Raw genomic sequence first — 20,387 nt, forward strand, 5'->3', positions numbered from 1 at the left:
CATGGGCTGAATGTCTCCCGACATTCGGCCTGTGTGTACGGGGCTTTAATATAAAAGAAACTGTACACTTAGATTGTACCATGTTGGTCATCTTTATAATTCTGTTTTTTTTGCCTCCTTGTGGTGTTTTTACGTGTGTTTGTAGAGCTGTAAAAGTGATTAGTACAGATGCCTGTATAATTCCAAACTCCTAGATTTGAAGCCTGCAGATGGTACTGCTAAATCCTAGTGCACACAAGCCAAATATTGGGCGCCATTGGCTGGTTCAATAGAAACCAGCCAACATTCGGCCTGTGTGTACTGGAGTTGGTCCGACAGAAGCCGGCCAAATGGCTGGCTTCTGTCGAAAAGGCATAAATGAAAGAGGTCTGCTGAGTGGTTCCCAGCCAATGGCTGAGAGCGCTGACTGGAGTGTTCTGGCGGGGCCTTCCCTCTATCAGAACACAATAGCACAGCAGGAGAGATCGCTGTAGTAATGTCGGATTGTTACAACGGCTCCTTCTGAGCTGTCAGGTTTTTTTTTTCATTCAGCCTGCTGGGTTGAAAGAAAAAACTACTATTGTGTACCAGGCTTAAAAATGAGCATCTATGACCTCATTCACCCTTTAGATCTCATTGCTGTTTCAGTCTTGGAAGACAATAGGGGTTATTTACTAAAGGCAAATCCACTTTGCACTACAAGTGCACTTGGAAGTGCAGTCGCTGTAGATCCGATGGGAACATGCTAGGGCTGGGGAAAAAAATCGATTTAAATCTGGAATCAAGTTGAGAGGTCAAATCGGTTCAAAATTTAAGCAAATCGATTTTTTATTTTTTTTTCACCGCGCCGGTCCTGAGGAGGTGCGGGCAGGAGTTTTTAGGCGAGGCCGCAGCTTCAGCCTAGTCCGTGGCTTCAGCCTAGTCCGCAAGGCCGGACGCCGCGGACTAGGCCAGAGCCGCGGCCTTGCCTAAAAACTCCTGCCCGCAGCTCCTCAGGACCGGCGTGTGTCCAAAAAAAAAAAAAACTTGATTCGAATTGTGAATCGAGTTCTTTTTAAGAAAATCGCAGATTTTTTTTTTTTTTTTAGAAAATCTCCCAGCCCTAGGACATGCAAGTAAAATAAAAAACAGAATTTTAGCTTGCACATGATTGGATGATAAAATCAGCAGAGCTTCCCCTCATTTCAGATCTACCCCTCAGATTTACAGCGACTGCACTTCCAAGTGCACTTTGCACTTGTAGTTTGCACTTGTAGTGCAAAGTGGATTTGCCTTTCGTAAATAACCCCCAGTATCTACTAAAATCACCTCTAACCAGGTCTTTAAATATGACGATAGGATGCCAACTCACCCCATAATATGGTGTGGGGGATATGATCCAAATACCTGTACAAAAATATTATGAGTCCTAGGAAATGAGAACCCAGGAACACAAAAGTGATCTATCACTCCCCACGTAGCTTTTAAAAGTGATATGTTAAAAGCCACGTGGGGAGTGATCGATCGTTTTTGTGTTCCTGGGTTCTCTTTTCCTAGGACTCTTCTATTATTTTTGGAAGACCGTATTCCTAAACCGCTGCCAGCTAAAAGACAAATTCCAATCATTTGGAAATGATGATTCCAGCATTCATAGATAAAGCAGTAAATTATGACTTATTAATGTACTGTACAGGTTATGAAAAAAAAAAAAAAATCTTAGTATAGAGAAGAAAACTACTTTATGATTTGTAGCAGCAGTAAAAATGGTAATTCGGGGAAAACAAAATGTGCAGCCAAATGTGTTTCGTGGAAGCATATGGAAGTAAACAAGCGATTAGCTTGGGTTCGTGCTGTGCATATAAGCTGCAATATTGTGGTTGGGGGTTCATCACTATTAGTCTGTGTGTGGGATCTGTGTGTGGGATCACATTCACAGCACAAATAGGAAGTGTTGTGTGACAGAAGAAAGCCGTAACTCATCCAGTTTGGTTATTTTCATTGCCTAAACTGAATGCCGATAAGTGTTTGAGTCATCTTTCAATAACAACCTGCATGTTTTTTGTACGTTGTTTTTTTCTCTGTTTTTTAATTCCCAGTCAAGTCAAGTTTACATCATGTTGCAAAAGTTGCCAAATAATTTCCAGTGTGATATTGTAAATGGTATGTACAGTTTTAAAATATATTGTGTCCATTCAATCCTATGGATCTGTGTTGCTGCGAATGTGGCAATGCAAACTCGTTAGTGTGACCTGGTACATAGCTTTAGTTTCTGAAGTGAATAGATGTACACCAGACATGTAGAAACTAATTTCATTTCCACTTGAAATGCGCATATTTCTGCAGGAAAATGAACAAAGGTTAATAGGCCCAATTGGTCCTATAAAAAATCCAGGAATGTCAGGCATGTTTGAAAAAAAAAAATTTTTACTGCCCTTTTAAGAGTGGTCTTCAAGGACCAGTTCAACTGTTTTTTTTTTCTGTTTATTTAATGTGTAACTGAATGCAAACTTTTTTGTTTTAGATATAGTGGAAATGGTTTAGAATCCCTGTGAGATTTTTACTGCTGTCTATGCCCCCACTAAAGAGATTCACCCTCCTAAATGTTGATGGTCATCAGAACAGGAATAGAGGGGAAATCTCAGTTCTAGTGAGTCTTCCAGGGATCCTCTCACTTCCTGCTGAGGCTTTGGGTCAGGAAGTGTAGGGGAATCTTCCCAATAGGCATCAAAACTGACAGTGGTTATAACCCTCCCCTACTACGGTATATCGAGAATGAAAAAAAAAGTTTTCTACTATACTATATGAGCGCTCCTGTTTAGAATGTATGTGCAAAAAAATTACTGCGTTACCAGTGCTAAAAAAAATAAAAGCCACCAGCACTAAACAATAAGACCAATTGTAAACAAAAATGTGAGAAAATAAGTGCAGCGCTATACCTGTGTACTATATCCAGAACTTAACCCGGATAAACCAAAACTCAGTGATAAACACATTATGAGTGATAAACAATATTGTGAACAGTGTGAATCGAATACTAATGAAGTGCCCTAAAAACAATATAGATCAAATACTAAGTGCCCTAAAAATTTGTGCAATAATGAGATGCCAAAAAAAGTCAGTGTCTTGAACATCAGATGGTTGTAATACAACCATCTCCCCAGATCTCCCCTGACCAGCCTTGCATTCCGCATGCAGCATCTGTGGCGGGATTAATAATGAGCAGCAGGGCCAGGATTGGGGGGGGGGAGGGCAGAGTGGGCACTTGCCTCGGGGCGCTGTGTTGGGGGGGGGGGGGTGGCACTGCCAAGTTTGCTGATAGCTGCTGCTGGAGGGAGGATTCGGCTTCCTCCTACTTACAGCCTGCAGGAGGTGGAAAAGAGCCTGCGCTCAGACGGGGAGCTGTCCTCAGGGCGCACGCCAATCCATGGCCCTTTTTAAATCAAATGCAGGCTTCCCTATCATTACGCTTGTGTGGCTGCACCTTTTCAAGTTTGGGCGCACGCCAGCACAGGCTCCTAGGAAACTCAGGAGGATGACCAGTAAGAGGAGAGCTAGGATATGACATTACTTACGTCATATCGTCATATTCCTGCCACCCCTAAATCTACCCCACTGCCACCAGGCACCAGCAGGTAAGGGCAGACTAAATGTCTGTCCCCTGTCTGAAAAACAATACAATAAATAGTAAAAACATTTAAGGTGATAGTACATCCAGACTCCCAGCAAAGCAAAAATAATTGTATTAAAACTATTATTTGTTAATTAAACAGAGGGTCATCACTAAAAATAAAGTTTATGGCAGTAGATTTATTACAATATTGTATATCTCTCTTTGCCTTATATCACTACACTCAGAGTACATCATTCCTTCCTATTCCTTCTTTATTGAACTGTATTGTAATTGTACTGCCCCCCTTTATATTGTAAAGCACTGCGTAAACAGTTTGGCGCTATATAAATTCTGTATAATAATAACTATGAATGAAAATTTGCAGTAAAAGGGTACACAATTCAGAACAACATATGTTGCCGTAAAGGTGGAACTCGGCATATATAATTAAATAGTACCAGTAATGGCGTAACACACAGTCTGAGTTACACACAAATCAAGAAAAAAATACAAACAGAAGTCACACCCAGCCATACACACACACACACGTGCCTCCCCTCTTCCCCCAAGTACATTCCAAAATCCAAGAAACACCTGGAAACGGTACTTGAGGAAGTTACATCCAAAGAGGGCACCTCTTGAGTAAAGCCCGTTTCACATGGATGTTCTGCTCAGGCCTGCCTGAAAAACGGATCGGAACCCCCATTCTTCTCTATGAAGCGGCCATTTACACCTGCCTACATCCAATCCCATCCGCCAAAAAGTTCCACTTTTGTCCAGCGGATCGGATTGGAAGTCAGTTGGGTGTAAATGAACAGGCGGTCCGTTTACATCTGGCTGCCCATAGCGAGCGGTCTGTGTCTGTGTCCGCTCTGCATAAGAAGAGCAGACACAGACCTGTCATCTGCCTGCTCAGCAGAGATCCGTGGACAGAACCCCCACTGAGCAAGCGGATCTCAGCTGCAGTCTGTGAAAGGGGCCTTAGAGGCCATAGAGCAGGGATATGCAATTGGTGGACCTCCAGCTGTTGCAGAACTACAACTCCCATGAGGCATAGCAAGACTCTGACAGCCACAAGCATGACACCCAGAGACAGAGGCATGATGGGACTTGTAGTTCTGCAACAGCTGGAGGTCCGCTAATTGCATATCCCTGCCATAGAGGATTCCAGCCATGGATTAAAGATTTTCTGACATTTTTGGGGGGTATGCACCTTCTAACTGAGTCTTTGAATGGATCTCTGAGAATTACATACTGACACACACACCTAGAGCATTGAGCCACAATGAGAGATGTCTTACATATGATTTAGAGGTCTAGATGTGAGGTTAGCATGATAAAGAGAGCACAGCTTGATGGTGACATGATATTAAGAGAAGGGCTTTTCTGCACAGAATGTGGTTTGTGAATAAGAGTGTCCACTGGGCTGATTCATAATTATGTTGGTTTAGAGCCCCATAAAAGATTGAACACTTAGACTTATTATTTCACTATTTACACACGTGTTTAATTACTTGTTTTCAAGCTTTCTCATGACAAAATATATTTATATGAAATTTGAAGTAGAACCAACTAGTAATTTTTTTTTTTTTCCTTTTTTTTAGCTTTACCCAGTTCCGTCTTATTCTGGGAGATTTCGACTTTACCAAGGTTGAGGAAGCAGATCGAATATTGGGGCCCATCTATTTTTCATCATTTGTCTTTTTTATCTTCTTCATACTTTTGGTATGTGTAATAATCTCTAGGTTTGATCTGTTGTTCAACTACTTCATATCCGGAGCAATTTTTTTCATTTTTGCATACACATGGTCACATGCTAGAAAATTACCTAAAACCCCCAAAACAATTATATAGTTTCTGAAAACAGAGGCCTTGTAGAATAAAAAAAAAGTGGTTGTTGCAATTTTTTATGTTGCACAATATTTGTGATAAAATATGGGATTGCACGAGTAAACAGATGGCAAATAACTTTTAAGCCTTTAAAATTGTGTGTACCTGTGAAATGGTGAAAACCTACAGTACACAAAGTTGTCCATAGGTGATGCTTTAAAAGCCTTTACAGCTCACTCAATTTAGAGTTTACTGTGAAGAATGGTCCTAAAATGATTGATCTCACTACAACATTCATGTTGATATGTGGCACAATCACCATGTGGCACCGTCAAACCCTATTCACACGTTTGCATTTGTGTGTGTATGTGTGTTCAAGGCAAAAGGGTTGCTTTTAATTATTTACATTTTTTTTCATTAAACTTTATTGCTATCACAAGGGAGCTAACAAGTGTCCTATGTGATAGTAAGGGCAGGTGACAGGGTGTCTTCATGGAGACACGAGAGATCTGTTAGACCCCTATTGTCTCCTGTGCCACAGCCAATCATAAAAGAGGGGAAAAAAGCCACCCAGGACATGTGTAGACTGGCTCCATTGAAAGCCGGTCACACTCACATGTTGTGCAAATTGGATACGGTTAAAAACACATCCAATTGACATATATGTGAACCCAGCCTTTCTCTACACACAAGCTCTTGGTGGGCAGGGCAGCAGCAGTTTGTGGGGAAAGAAATCCGTGTATGTATGTAGAGAGAGAGAGGGTGGGGATAGATGGCGTTCTATAGTCTCACAGACAGCAGTGACAACCATTGATGAGATTTCAGTGAAGCAAGGCCCTGTGTTGTCAGCCAAAACAGAAAGCTCAGGATCCACTGGATTGCTAGCTGGATATTTTGCTGTAGTTGTAGCATTTTTAAAGGGATAAAACATGAGGAAATATACACGTCACTTTTATTTTAGTGCAATGGTACTGTTTGCTCAAAATTTGAAGATCAATAAAAACCTATTGAACAAAAACACTAGGAAATGTGCATGTATTGGAAGGATTTACTGAGTATACTTGTGGGGTTTTTTTTTTTTTCTTATCGATTTAGCCTGACATACACATTTTGGGGGTTTAGTTTAGAGATTGGGCCCACGATAGGCATAAGGTTCCGGGGTGGGTTTGAGTTAAGGATTATGTTTTGGGGGTTGCGTTTGTTAGAAGTTAGTTTAGTTTAAGTGTTTGGTTTATATTACAGTTCAGGTTTAGGGCTGGTTTTATTTGTTATAGTAATTTTATTCTCAATCACCTGATTTTTTTTTTTCCAACAGAACATGTTTTTAGCCATCATCAGCGACACATATTCAGAAGTGAAAACAGATATGGCTCAGCAAAAAACTGAAATGGAATTGGCTGATCTTATAAAAAAGGTAGGTTGTTGAAATTTTTTTAGAAGACATATTTGTACCCTGCATATATCTGAGTTAACCTCTTTGTGCCGGCGATATGCATATATGCGGCCTTTCGGCGGGTGGGCCTTAACCCAGAGAGGTTGCATGTATGCGTACCAGAATGTAAACAAAGATGTGCCGAGAGCATGCGCCCTGGGCGCTCTCCTCACAGTTACCAGCGGCTAACAAAAAGCACCCGATCTCTACTTCGGAATCTTTCCGATCATGTGACCCCTGTGACATCCAATCATGACGGTCACATGATCAGAAACCCAACCCCACCTCCCGACACCAGAAACCTCCTTAAAGGGTCAGGAGGTGCCGACGTTAAGGGGTTAACATACATCTCCTTGATGATGTATACACATAGATTTATATACAGTGTATATATGGTTATTTCTCTCTTTCACCTTCACTTAACTGTGGTTAAGAGGAATTGAAAACTTTCTCATCCTAGGACAAGCAGAAAGAATGGGCATCATCACAAAAGGCCACCTATTGTTTGTCATTTATGTGTATCACAACCTTTGTGTCACTTGTATGAATAACGTTCAGGAGGATATTTTTGTACACTATGAAGCTAAGATCAAGAGACATGCCCTCACTAGCAGGAGGAAAGTTCAAAGCTAACCTTAAAAAAAAAATTATATATATAGATAGATAGATAGATAGATAGATATATAGATAGATAGATAGATAGATAGATAGATAGATAAGTGTGTGTATATATCTATATCACTGGGTCTCTTTTATGCCATCATACTTCTACTATATGTTGTATTTTTTGCCTGGCCATTGATTGCAAATAAATGTTCTTATACATGGTATATTTTATTTCTTGCTAACACTAGCTAAGAGAAGCCATATCTAGCTTTGGTCCAGGTATGGGTGTTAGTTCATTGTGGTCACACAGTCTTGCGTAGTGAGGCTATGGGGTTGATTTACTAAAGGCAAATAGACTGTACACTTTGGAAGTGCAGTTATACTTTGGAAATGGCATTTGCTCTGTTGGCGTGGGAAGCGGGGAAGGAGGAACAGTTTTCCACCACCTGGACCTCGTGGTCAATGTTTCAATACTCTGATGACTTTTCTGTATGGGTCAGAGATGCCCCATCATCATCCACTGGCTAGCCATGCTGCCACCTTCTTCATCATCCCCTATTTCTTTTCACACTATCATTCATTTGCTTACTTTTCTCTATGTACTGAATCAGTCACTCAAACATATGAATAAAGGTCATATACCCAGAATAGTTCAACGACTTCAATACCTATTATAAGTAAATAAAAGATCCCGACAGCATATCATCCTGAATTGGAGGATCCCTCTGATAATACCAACACGCAAACCCATAAGAGTAAACATATGTTGGATCCCACACATATGTTATACTTCTCTTTTGTCTAAAGGCTTTTATATACAATACGATATTTCGTTGTTTCACCAGAGATTATATGTCAAATTGTATACACCTGTTCATCTATAGTAAAGGTTAATTTCATTATTCTTTGCATAATGTATGTTATATTCTATTGTAGAGATCTTTCTTCTTCTGTTATACTTTTATTTTGAAATAAACTAAGATTGAAAAGAAATGGCATTTGCTCCAGAACTTAGTAAATGAGGAGGAGCTTTACTACCATTATTACCAGTCGTGCAAGCAAAAATGCATTTTTTTTTCCTTGCATGAGTTTGGGTATTCTTTGCAATATGAAGCTTCACCTCATTTACTAAGCTCTAGGGCAAATGCCCTTACAGAGTGTAACTGCACCTGCAAAGTGCACAGTGTGTCTGTTTGCCTTTAGTAAATCAATCCCTATATGTACCTCTGCCAAATATTAAGAGATATAAATTAAGGACCTCTTCACCCCATAATGCTTCATGTCTAAATATCCTGTTCAGTATTTGTAGGGGGAATACTTGGCTGGTGGTTCAGTACTCACATCTGCATTTGTTGGGTACCACACAGCTTCCAGCTAATTTTGGGCCATGAACAGTAATTGACTTCCATCATTTCTTTTGGGAGAGCTTTGCATATATGAGAGGAGCGCAGTACAGGTACTAGATGTTTTGCCTGTACATCTGGTGCCCACAGAGATTACGTTTATAGAGCTGCATTTCTGCTGCAAGTGTCGCTCTCTGATTGAGATATATATAATTTAATATTTTTATTCACTTACATAAATGTGATTTCTGGTGATTTTAATGTCTGACATTTAGTACAATTCTATATTCATTCTTGGTTACACTATGGTTATTGGGGGGAAAATGAACACGGGAAGTAAAATAGTATTTTAGTTTCTTCCTTAGTTCCAGGTTAAAATAGAGATGTGATGTTTAAAATATAAAAGATAATGTTAGGTAGTAGAGGTGGTTATAGGTGAGCAGTTAGGAGATCTGTGCAGTCGGCTGCCTGTCATTGATTTGAACAGGCTGCCTGCAAGTTGCTGCACTATAGACCTGTGCGGGTAAAAATGGTATACACTGGGCACATGCTGAGTCACCAGAACCGTTTTCCCCTCTCCGCCTATTAATATTGTACCTGATTTATACACACAGGCCGGTTAGCTGATAGGGTGAAATCCTTTGTAGTTTTATCTCTCTTTCCACGACAAGAATTGTCAAACTCATTTCATTTAAATGTGCTAGCAGAACTTTGCAATTTGACTTTACCCATTGGGTGTTTTAAAATGACTGTGTCACCACAAAAAGCATGGAAACAGACGCACCTGCACAAACCCTCACCACTCTGCTCCCATCACCAACCTTCAAACCGATGTTCCCAGCCCTGATCTTACCACTGCACCTTAAAAAAAAATGGACGCTTCCCACCCTGCGCTCACCGCCACACTTGCAAACGGATGCTTCCCACAGCTGCACAAATGCTCCTCACTACTCTTTCACCACCTCACCTACAAACAACTGCTACCTACCCTGCTCTCATTACTGCACCTGCAAACAGCCACTCCCCACTCTGACCAACATACCTGCAAACAACCACTCCCTATTCTGACCAACATACCTGCAAACAACCACTCCCTATTCTGACCAACATACCTTCAAACAACCACTCCCCACTCTGACCAACATACCTGCAAACAACCACTCCCCACTCTGACCAACATACCTGCAAACAACCACTCCCTATTCTGACCAACATACCTGCAAACAACCACTCCCCACTCTGACCAACATACCTGCAAACAACCACTCCCACTCTGACCAACATACCTGCAAACAACCACTCCCTATTCTGACCAACATACCTGCAAACAACCACTCCCCACTCTGACCAACATACCTGCAAACAACCACTCCCACTCTGACCAACATACCTGCAAACAACCACTCCCTATTCTGACCAACATACCTGCAAACAACCACTCCCCACTCTGACCAACATACCTGCAAACAACCACTCCCCACTCTGACCAACATACCTGCAAACAACCACTCCCCACTCTGACCAACATACCTGCAAACAACCACTCCCCACTCTGACCAACATACCTGCAAACAACCACTCCCCACTCTGACCAACATACCTGCAAACAACCACTCCCCACTCTGACCAACATACCTGCAAACAACCACTCCCCACTCTGACCAACATACCTGCAAACAACCACTCCCCACTCTGACCAACATACCTGCAAACAACCACTCCCTATTCTGACCAACATACCTGCAAACAACCACTCCCTATTCTGACCAACATACCTGCAAACAACCACTCCCCACTCTGACCAACATACCTGCAAACAACCACTCCCCACTCTGACCAACATACCTTCAAACCACCACTCCCCACTCTGACCAACATACCTGCAAACAACCACTCCCCACTCTGACCAACATACCTGCAAACAACCACTCCCCACTCTGACCAACATACCTGCAAACAACCACTCCCTATTCTGACCAACATACCTGCAACTCTGACCAACATACCTGCAAACAACCACACCCCACTCTGACCAACATACCTGCAAACAACCACTCCCCACTCTGACCAACATACCTGCAAACAACCATTCCCTATTCTGACCAACATACCTGCAAACAACCACACCCCACTCTGACCAACATACCTGCAAACAACCACTCCCCACTCTGACCAACATACCTGCAAACAACCACTCCCCACTCTGACCAACATACCTGCAAACAACCACTCCCCACTCTGACCAACATACCTGCAAACAACCACTCCCTATTCTGACCAACATACCTGCAAACAACCACTCCCTATTCTGACCAACATACCTGCAAACAACCACTCCCCACTCTGACCAACATACCTGCAAACAACCACTCCCCATTCTGACCAACATACCTTCAAACAACCACTCCCCACTCTGACCAACATACCTGCAAACAACCACTCCCCACTCTGACCAACATACCTGCAAACAACCACTCCCTATTCTGATCAACATACCTGCAAACAACCACTCCCTATTCTGACCAACATACCTGCAAACAACCACTCCCTATTCTGACCAACATACCTTCAAACCACCACTCCCCACTCTGACCAACACACCTGCAAACAACCACTCCCCACTCTGACCAACATACCTGCAAACAACCACTCCCTATTCTGACCAACATACCTGCAAAAAACCACTCCCCACTCTGACCAACATACCTGCAAACAACCACACCCCACTCTGACCAACATACCTGCAAACAACCACTCCCCACTCTGACCAACATACCTGCAAACAACCACTCCCCACTCTGACCAACATACCTGCAAACAACCACTCCCTATTCTGACCAACATACCTGCACACAACCACTCCCTATTCTGACCAACATACCTGCAAAAAACCACTCCCTATTCTGACCAACATACCTGCACACAACCACTCCCCACTCTGACCAACATACCTGCAAACAACCACTCCCTATTCTGACCAACATACCTGCACACAACCACTCCCTATTCTGACCAACATACCTGCAAAAAACCACTCCCTATTCTGACCAACATACCTGCACACAACCACTCCCAACCTTCCTTTCAGCACCATAACTGCACAAATGCTCCATACCCTGCTCTCACTACCTCACCTGCACACAACCGCTCCTTAAGCCTCATACACACAATCAGATTTTCCGACGGGAAATGTTGGATGACAGGCTGTTGGCGGAAAATCCGACCGTGTGTATGCTCCATTGGACAATTGTTGTCGGATTTTCCACGGACAAATGTTGGATAGCAGGTTTTAAAATTTTCCACGGACAAATGTCTGTTGTGGGATTTTTCAAGTGTGTGTATGCAAGTCCGTCAGACAAAAGTCCAAAGTACAAACAAGCATGCTCGGAAGCAAGGACGAGCCGGAAGTGGTCGGTCTTGTAAACTAGCGTTCGTAATGGAGAATTAACATTCGTGACGTGGCAAATTATGAAATCTCGAAATGCAGCGCACATTCTCTTCTTCTTTAATGGGATAATAATGAAGCTGCTTTGCTGGTGATACTGAGGGAGTTATTGGAAACTAATTTTCAAAGGCTTTTTTTTTCTAGTGATATCAAGAATAATATTTTTTTTTTGGGGGGGGAAATTACCACAACACCATTATCCCGTAGTTTTTAAGATCAAAAATACTACTATGTTGGTGTCCCTTGTTAATTTTACATTGTATTTTTTTAAGTGTAACTGCCTACTCCCAAATTGTCATTTGAAGTAAAACACATAGCCCAGTATTAGTCTCCACAATTTTTTTTATTGTGCATTAAAAAAAGAAAACAAATCAAATTAGACATGCTATCTGCCAATAGAACTTAACCAAAAAGTACATTCTGTACATCCAAAAATATAACAAATCATTATTATTGAACCAAAAAAATAATGTCAAAGCAATAACTCCAAGGCCAATAATAAATAACACGTTATCTCCTCCGATTCCGCAACATGTCTGCTTGATGAACAGCCGCTCAGAAACGAAATGAAAAGCACAAAATGAAAAGCACGAATCAAAACTCACCAAACTTCTACTAACACGAAATTAGGAGAAGGAGCCCAAAGGGTGGCACTAAAGAGCTGGAAAACCATGTAGTGCGTCACTACGTTTGTGATTGTTGGCCAACAATTGTGTGCCGTGTGTATGCAAGACAAGTTTGGGCCAACGCCCTTCGGACAAATGTCCACAGTTTTGTTGGCCAACAATCTGATCGTGTTTACGAGGCTTTATCCTGCTGTCACCACTGCTCCTGCCCATGACCGCTACCCATCCCGCTTTCATCACCACACCTGCACACAAATGCTCCCCACTGTGCTCTCACCACTTCATCTGCACACAACCACTTTCTACCCCCTTTTACCACAAGATCTGCATGATTACCTATGCTCTACTGGACTGAAAAATACTTGTTCCCTCACTGTCATTGCACCAATGTGCACTTTGCACTTATTCACTTGCCATTACTGCATCAACATACACTCATTCACAGCACTGATGTGTACCAATTCACTTGCTGGCATTGTACTGATATGCGATTATTTACTCACCAGCACTAAACTGACTGGCACTTACTCGCTGCCACAGCATCAGTGTGCACTTACTCACTTGCCGCCACTGCACCAACATGCACTTCTGTTTTCAGCCTGTTCAATGAACAGGCACTCTTTTGCTAGCCTGGAATTTTAAAGAGTAACCTAAAATGCAAGTTAAGCAAAAATTAAAATAAAGTGTTACATTTCTCTAGGGCTGTAGCAAAGCATTGGTGAAGCTTAAACTAAGGAAGACTACGGTGGATGACATTTCAGAGAGTCTCCGGCAAGGAGGAGGAAAGCTGAACTTTGATGAGCTAAGACAAGACCTAAAAGGGTAAAATCACGGTTCACAGGAGGGGGGGGGGGGGGTGGCAATACTTGAGTGATATTCACACATTATTATATCTCTATGTTTGTACAGTAAATGTGTAACAGAAATCACAGCATGTATATTTAAAGTGTCTGTCAAGCCAAAAGTTCTTTTTTTAGTTTTTTATAGTGGTAAAGGATTAGAACTCCTCCTGGATTTTTACTGCTGTCTAGGATTCTATTAGAGAGAGTCTTCTTTTCTTTTGACAGCCTTTTCACCATACAAGAAGCAAGGGAGAATCTGCAACAGGGAGATAAATAAAAACCTGGCAGGGATCCTAGCCTTACCCTTCTGTGTTAAAGAATGTTTTTTTTTTTTTTTTGTCTGAGTTTCTGCTTTACATCACTTCCTGTCTGGTAAAACCATGTGTCAGCAGGATGGGACGAGAGGGGAAATTTCAGAGCCCTGGATAGCTGTACAAACCTGACAGAGGTTCTAAACCTTTCCTTTCCCAAAACTAAGAAACTGTTTTGGCTGTACATTTTAATTAGACGCTGTAATTTGCAAATATGGCTACTGCTATGTACAAAAAGTGACTGTGGGCGGGCATCTTCTCCCGCTGTCACTGTTTGGAAATAACATGGCCATGCAGGGCTCCGCCACCACGGCCATGTCATTCATTCACAGTTCTCTATGAATGGGAAACTACAAGTCAAAATTATTATTATTATTATACAGGATTTATATAGCGCCGACAGTTTACGCAGCGCTTTACAACATTAGGGCAGACAGTATAGCCTTTGAGGCTGTCAGCTTGTAGTTTCAGTGGACTACCATGGTGTGGTGCTGTTGAGCGCTCTAGTAGTTAATTCATTCTTCCTGTCCATGTGTATCTGTCTGCCTCTAGGAGGTAAGAGCAGACAGGTACAATGACAAGTCTGCAGGACTCCTGCAGAGATTAAAGCATGCAATGCTTTCCAGGCACCAAGTAAAAAGAGTAATAACTGCACATTGTTTTACCTACAAAACTATGGGGGTTTATTTACTAAAGGCAAATCCACTTTGCACTGCAAGTGCACTTGGAAGTGCAATCGCTGTAGATCTGAGGGGGACATGCAAGGAAAATAAAAAACAGCATTTTAGCTTGCACATGATTGGATGATAAAATCAGCAGAGCTTCCCCTCATTTCAGATCTTCCCCTCAGATTTAGAGCGACTGCACTTCCAAGTGCACTTGCATTGCAAAGTGGATTTACCTTTCGTAAATAACCCCCTATGTGTATTTATCTTTATTTTTTTTTACAAAAGTGAACTTATCCTTTAAATTGAAACTAGGCAAAACTTTTATTTGAGTAAGGGAGGGTTATAACCCCTGTCAGTTTTTTTTTTGCCATCTGTGTCCTATTGGGAAGATTTTTCCCTTTACTTCCTGTCCCATAGCCAAAACAGGAAGTAAGAGGAAATCCCTGCAAATTAAGGGAACCCCCCATGTCACCAGAACTAATGTCCCCATTGGAAGATTTCCCATCTAATACTTTTCTGGGCACACCCCAAAAATTGGGTTTTTATTTTATTTTCACTTTCAATAATAATAGTAAACTGGACAAATAGAGGGAGTGAGCCTCCCTACTGGAGGCATTCTAATCCCTCTCCCCTCTATCCAAAACTGAAGAAAAAGTTTTGCCTTTAGTTGTACTTTAACATTTTTTAATACAATTATTTGCAATAAGCCTATTTTTGCAACTTTTATATTGTATAGTCTGCCTGATGATGAATTTGATCTGAATTTTTTATTGAATTTTTTTTTCTACAGGAAAGGCCACACAGATGCAGAAATCGAGGCCATTTTTGCTAAGTATGACCAAGATGGAGACCAGGAACTTACTGAACATGAACATCAGCAGATGAGGGATGATCTGGAGAAAGAGAGGGTGAATAACCTAAAAGTTGGATTTACACCTCTGCGTTGTAGTAATCACCATGTGGTAATGCACTATGTGTGTGTTGTGGCACCCATTATTTTGAATGCCACCCCAATGCACTAAGAAATGTACTTGTATTGCAGCACAGGTTCATTTTTTGGTCCATTGTGGTGCATTGGCATTTAAATGGATGAGGTGCCTTAACACAACGCATGTTGACACACTGGACCACACAGATGGGACCTTAACCCCTTCATGCCTAAGCTTTTTTTCTGACACTTGTTGCTTACAAGTTAAAATCAGTATTTTTTGCTAGAAAATTACTTAGAACCCACAAACATTATATATATATTTTTAGTAGAGACCCTAGAGAATAAAATGACAATCGTTGCAATATTTTATGTCACACTGTATTTGCGCAGCAGTCTTTCAAATGCAATTTTTTTCAATATCTCTAGCTTTTTTTTACCAGTAAATGTGTCATAAAAAAGGTGCAAGTGTAAGTTCTTTGCATTTTTAGATGTGTTCGTTGAAATCTTTTACATTTTGCTTGTTGCCTTGGGTAGATGCATATAAAACTGTGCGTAGGGTATGTAGCAGAATTTAGAAATTGTACTCCTTGTGGGTTTCAGCATGCTTGGACATGGTCTTCATTAATTTTGCAGCTACATGGCAACAAGGAAAAATTCTCATTGGGTACAGTGGATAATTTTAGTGCGATAAAAGGGAGGGGAGAAAGGGCGCTCAGAGCTAAAGGGTTAAACAATGCAATGTCTCTGTATGACACAAAAAGTCCAATACTAGTGCCATTGACCATGATGAGGGTGATGATTATGATGTATCTTCAACACTTAGGGCTACGACTTACAGACAAAGCAATCTATATGAAATACAAACAGAAGAAAGGGCGCCTCTAAGTGCAGAAGTATAACAATTTAATAGTCCCCAGCGGGATTAAAAACACTTACAAGATAAAAGAATCAAACGAGCATATCATGAAGGATGGTGGTGTGGAGGGGTTCAGCATCAGGAGTGTTGACGGTGGGAGGCAGTCCCAAAGCTGTGCCTGTGTTATCCCATCAAATCCAGTGGAATCAGCAGCGGTGTGTTGCGTAGCTGGAGACGCCAGTAGAAGAGAGTGAGTCCGAGACCAGGAAGGGAATCACACGGAGATGACATCAGTGCTGTGGGACAGCAAACCAGCCTGAACCACAACCGGATGTCATAACATTTATCCTTCATGATATGCTCGTTTGATTCTTTTATCTTGTAAGTGTTTTTAATCCCGCTGGGGACTATTAAATTGTTATACTTCTGCACTTAGAGGTGCCTTTTCTTCTGTTTAATTTTAGTGTGAACCTATCATTAATGTATAATAATTGTGTTGCGCTTAAAGGGTTGTAAACCCTTGGGTTTTTTTTAAATAACAAACATGCCTATACTTACCTGCTCTGTGCAATCATTTTGCATAGAGCAGCCCCGATCCTCTTCTGGGGTACCCTGCCGGCGCTCCATGCCCCTCCTCTTCATTGGGTGCCCCTATGGAGAGCCGCTTTCCATGGCAGCACACGTGCAGGCTCGATCTTGAGACCCAATGCTGCGTCCATTGACACAGACAGCGAGACTCGACCCCATCCCCTGCTCCCGTGTCTCTGGATTTGATTGACTGCAGCGAGATACAATGGCTCCTGCTGCTATGAAGCTGTCCAATGAGGAGAGAGACAGCAGCTGGAGCCACTGGGCTCGTGCACATCGCTGGATCAAATCAGGCTCAGGTAAGAAAAGGGGGGGGGGGGGGGGCACAGAAGGTTTACAACCACTTTAATAACTAAGTGGTATATGATCAAATTCAAAACATTACAGTAATAAATCGAATAAGCATGACATTACATACATCAAAGTGATATTTCAATGCATCAGATAGTGAATAACGTTCGATTTGTGCCACATCAATGTGTGCACTACCCTGTGGTGAAACCTCTGTAACTGTATACCATGGTTTGTTGATCAGCTGCTGTTATTCAGCATACCTTTTTGACTTTGCACTTTGTAAATGCTCATGGAAACAATTGCAGGGCACTTCTCGGTCACTAAGGTGAATTCACAGTCGGGAGTTTGCTTATTACCTTTCGCATTTATAGGGCACATTTGACCCACTGGTCATTACGATTTAATTGCTTTAGGTTTAGTGTCCTTCTTTGGGACCATAGTCTTCCTTTTGTTGTTTTTTTTTTTTTGTGGTAATGAAATTCCAAGCACTAATTATGTCAATTGCTGTACTTACACTCATAAAACAAGCTAATGACTAATTCAAAATATGTGGAATAACACACCTAAATATTATCTTATCTTCTTATCGTTCCCTTTCTTCAGGGAGTATTAAGGATGAATTTTTATCTGCATGCTTTTTTCTCCACACTTGCAAAATGTATTCAGACTAGATGTTACCTCTACTGTGCTTGTTCATGTGTTAGATACTGTACTACACATAATATACAAAAAAAGTACAAAAAGTTCTTTTTTTTTTTTAAATCGGGAAGAGTTTTATTAAAAAGAAGGAAGAAAAAAACAGCAATTCCAGAACAGATCAGTATCCATAGTGAGAGCCAACCCTTTCATGTACAGAGCCAAAATCAGTTAATGATACAAACTTGGCAAATCATAGCAAAGACCACCGAGTTTATCATAAACCATGCCAGCTGCACAGTGAATTAAAGACATTATACAGCATAAGTAACTTCCTTTGTTATCCAGCCACTCAGCTAAAACCAGTAACCAGAAGGGGTATACATTAAGCTACCGGGAGACTATTCAAGACTGGGTCAAGCAGGCTCATTCTCTGGATGTCCAACCATGGTCCCCAAAGGCTATCATATTTACAGGGGCATCCCCAATGTTGGTACACTCCAGCCTTTTCGCCCATACACTGTAACCATTCCTAATGGGAAGAGGGATCAGGTGATTTCTAATGCCGTAAAATAACTGTCCGTGTTTGAAAAAGGGCTCTAGCCACTGCTTCTCTAGTGAGGGCACAAAAAGTTCTTTAGCTGCATTCCTACCCCACTGTTAGGGTGTTGTCTACACTAGGTGCTGCTGTTTGATTAGAATAGTGAGTTATGACTGTACAGCATGTGAACCACAGTAGAAAACATTATCTCTGCAGTTGATGTCAAACTAGAAAAGCATAGTGTATGTTGCCTACCTAACACTGAATTCTCTGTGTTAATTGAAATGTTCGACTTAAAAAAAATATTGAAAACAATATAGAGACAGGTAGATTGCTGGAAACAAGTCATTTGCTAATAAACCCAGTTCACAGTGTTCTCACCAGACCTCCAATCAGGCATCTTTAATTAATCTTTTTCTTATAGATCAATATAGAAACATGTCTCTTACTAACGTAAACTCTTGAAGACTTCGCGGGCAGTGACATGTTGTACCAGATGTTCTTTGAGAATCAAGTGCTCTCTATCACAGATGCTTATAATTAACATATTTGCGTACTTTAGTCCTAACACTATCATAAAATTCATTGATTTTCATTTAAAGCAAACAACAATCCTAATGCCGGCCATAGACGGTTCGACTCTCGGCCAGTTCAGAGGCGAACGGCCAAGATTCAAACCATGTATGGACAGGCTGAATGTACCCAAGTTGATCGATCAATCAACTTGTGTACAATCAGCCTGTTGGATTTTACATGCAATTATTGCTGGCGGCTATTATTATAGCCGCTAGCCATAATCACCATGTTCTCCAGGCGGGGACTGGAGAACACAATGGCTCCATAGGAGGCATTCCCCCATCAACACTGACTGTGTTGATGGGAGAAGCAAGTGATTTAATTTTCTGCAGCCTGTGGTTGCAAGGAAGAAAATCGCTCCATCTATGGCCGTCTTTGGTCAATACAAAAATGACCGCACACTAATGACGTCAAAGCTCCAAAAGTTTATTCAGGATGTGCAAACTACATTAGCCACAACCCATTTGGAGGATTGACGTCATTAGTGTGTGGGCACTTTTGCTTGGACTTGTGATATGTTGGAGCAAGGACAGACTCCCGCAGCCAGCACCTTTTTATCCTTCAGGCTGAGGGGCTGAGCGGAGGTTGGAGTGGCTCCCCACACAAAGTAACTTGTAAAAGTTACAGTCCTTGTTATATTTCACTTTCCTCATATTCTCATTTAATCCAAGTCACTTTTGTTTATTCTTTTTTGCTGATTTCTGTTGCAGAAAGGATATAATAATAGGTAGTGATGATGGCACGTTATAGACAAGCCGATATGCTAAACAACAAAGCTAAGAGAAATGCATTACTTACTGTCACTGTAAATGTCATGGGACTGTGAGATTGTCTTTATCTCTCATGATCAGCAATCAGTAGCTGCATGTTTGTTTCCCACAAGGAGGACCTGGAGCTGGATCGTGGCTCTCTACCTCGTCCCATGAGCGGTCGCAGCTTTCCACGTAGCTTGGATGACTCAGAAGAGGATGATGATGAGGACAGTGGTCACAGCTCTCGCCGCAGGGGCAGCAGCTCCAGTGGTGTTTCTTATGAAGAGTTCCAAGTGTAAGTACTCAAGCTATGGGGTGGAAAGCTTTTGTCCCTTTAGAATCAGTTAAAAGATACCACACTTAGATGCAACCATTCACCCGTTTTCAGTGGTACAAAAAAGCTTTTTTTGACAAAGTGGTTGAATAGCAGGGCTTTGATTGGATTAAGCCCTGTCCTTCCTGGACAGTCTGCAAGTGAAGTTGAAAAATCTTACAGTTTACGTTTATGAATTACAATGAACACTACATACTTCATTTTACGG

The 20,387-nt window shown here is 41.5% G+C and overlaps 1 protein-coding gene across 2 annotated transcripts in view; it reads left to right on the forward strand.

Annotated features, from left to right (window-relative positions):
* The window catches only part of PKD2 (polycystin 2, transient receptor potential cation channel), a 73,242-nt gene that overhangs the window by 43,426 nt on the left and 9,429 nt on the right, over positions 1–20,387 (forward strand). The window contains exons 9-13 of one of the 2 annotated variants that reach the window (XM_073600823.1): positions 5,173–5,293; positions 6,714–6,812; positions 13,551–13,672; positions 15,462–15,579; positions 19,977–20,140. In XM_073600823.1, coding sequence (XP_073456924.1) covers positions 5,173–5,293; positions 6,714–6,812; positions 13,551–13,672; positions 15,462–15,579; positions 19,977–20,140 — 624 coding nt within the window. The remainder of the gene's footprint in view (positions 1–5,172; positions 5,294–6,713; positions 6,813–13,550; positions 13,673–15,461; positions 15,580–19,976; positions 20,141–20,387) is intronic. The other variant, XM_073600830.1, reaches the window with a different exon arrangement.

The sequence above is a fragment of the Aquarana catesbeiana genome, linkage group LG01 (genome assembly GCF_042186555.1).
Source record: "Aquarana catesbeiana isolate 2022-GZ linkage group LG01, ASM4218655v1, whole genome shotgun sequence".
Classification (NCBI taxonomy): domain Eukaryota; kingdom Metazoa; phylum Chordata; class Amphibia; order Anura; family Ranidae; genus Aquarana; species Aquarana catesbeiana.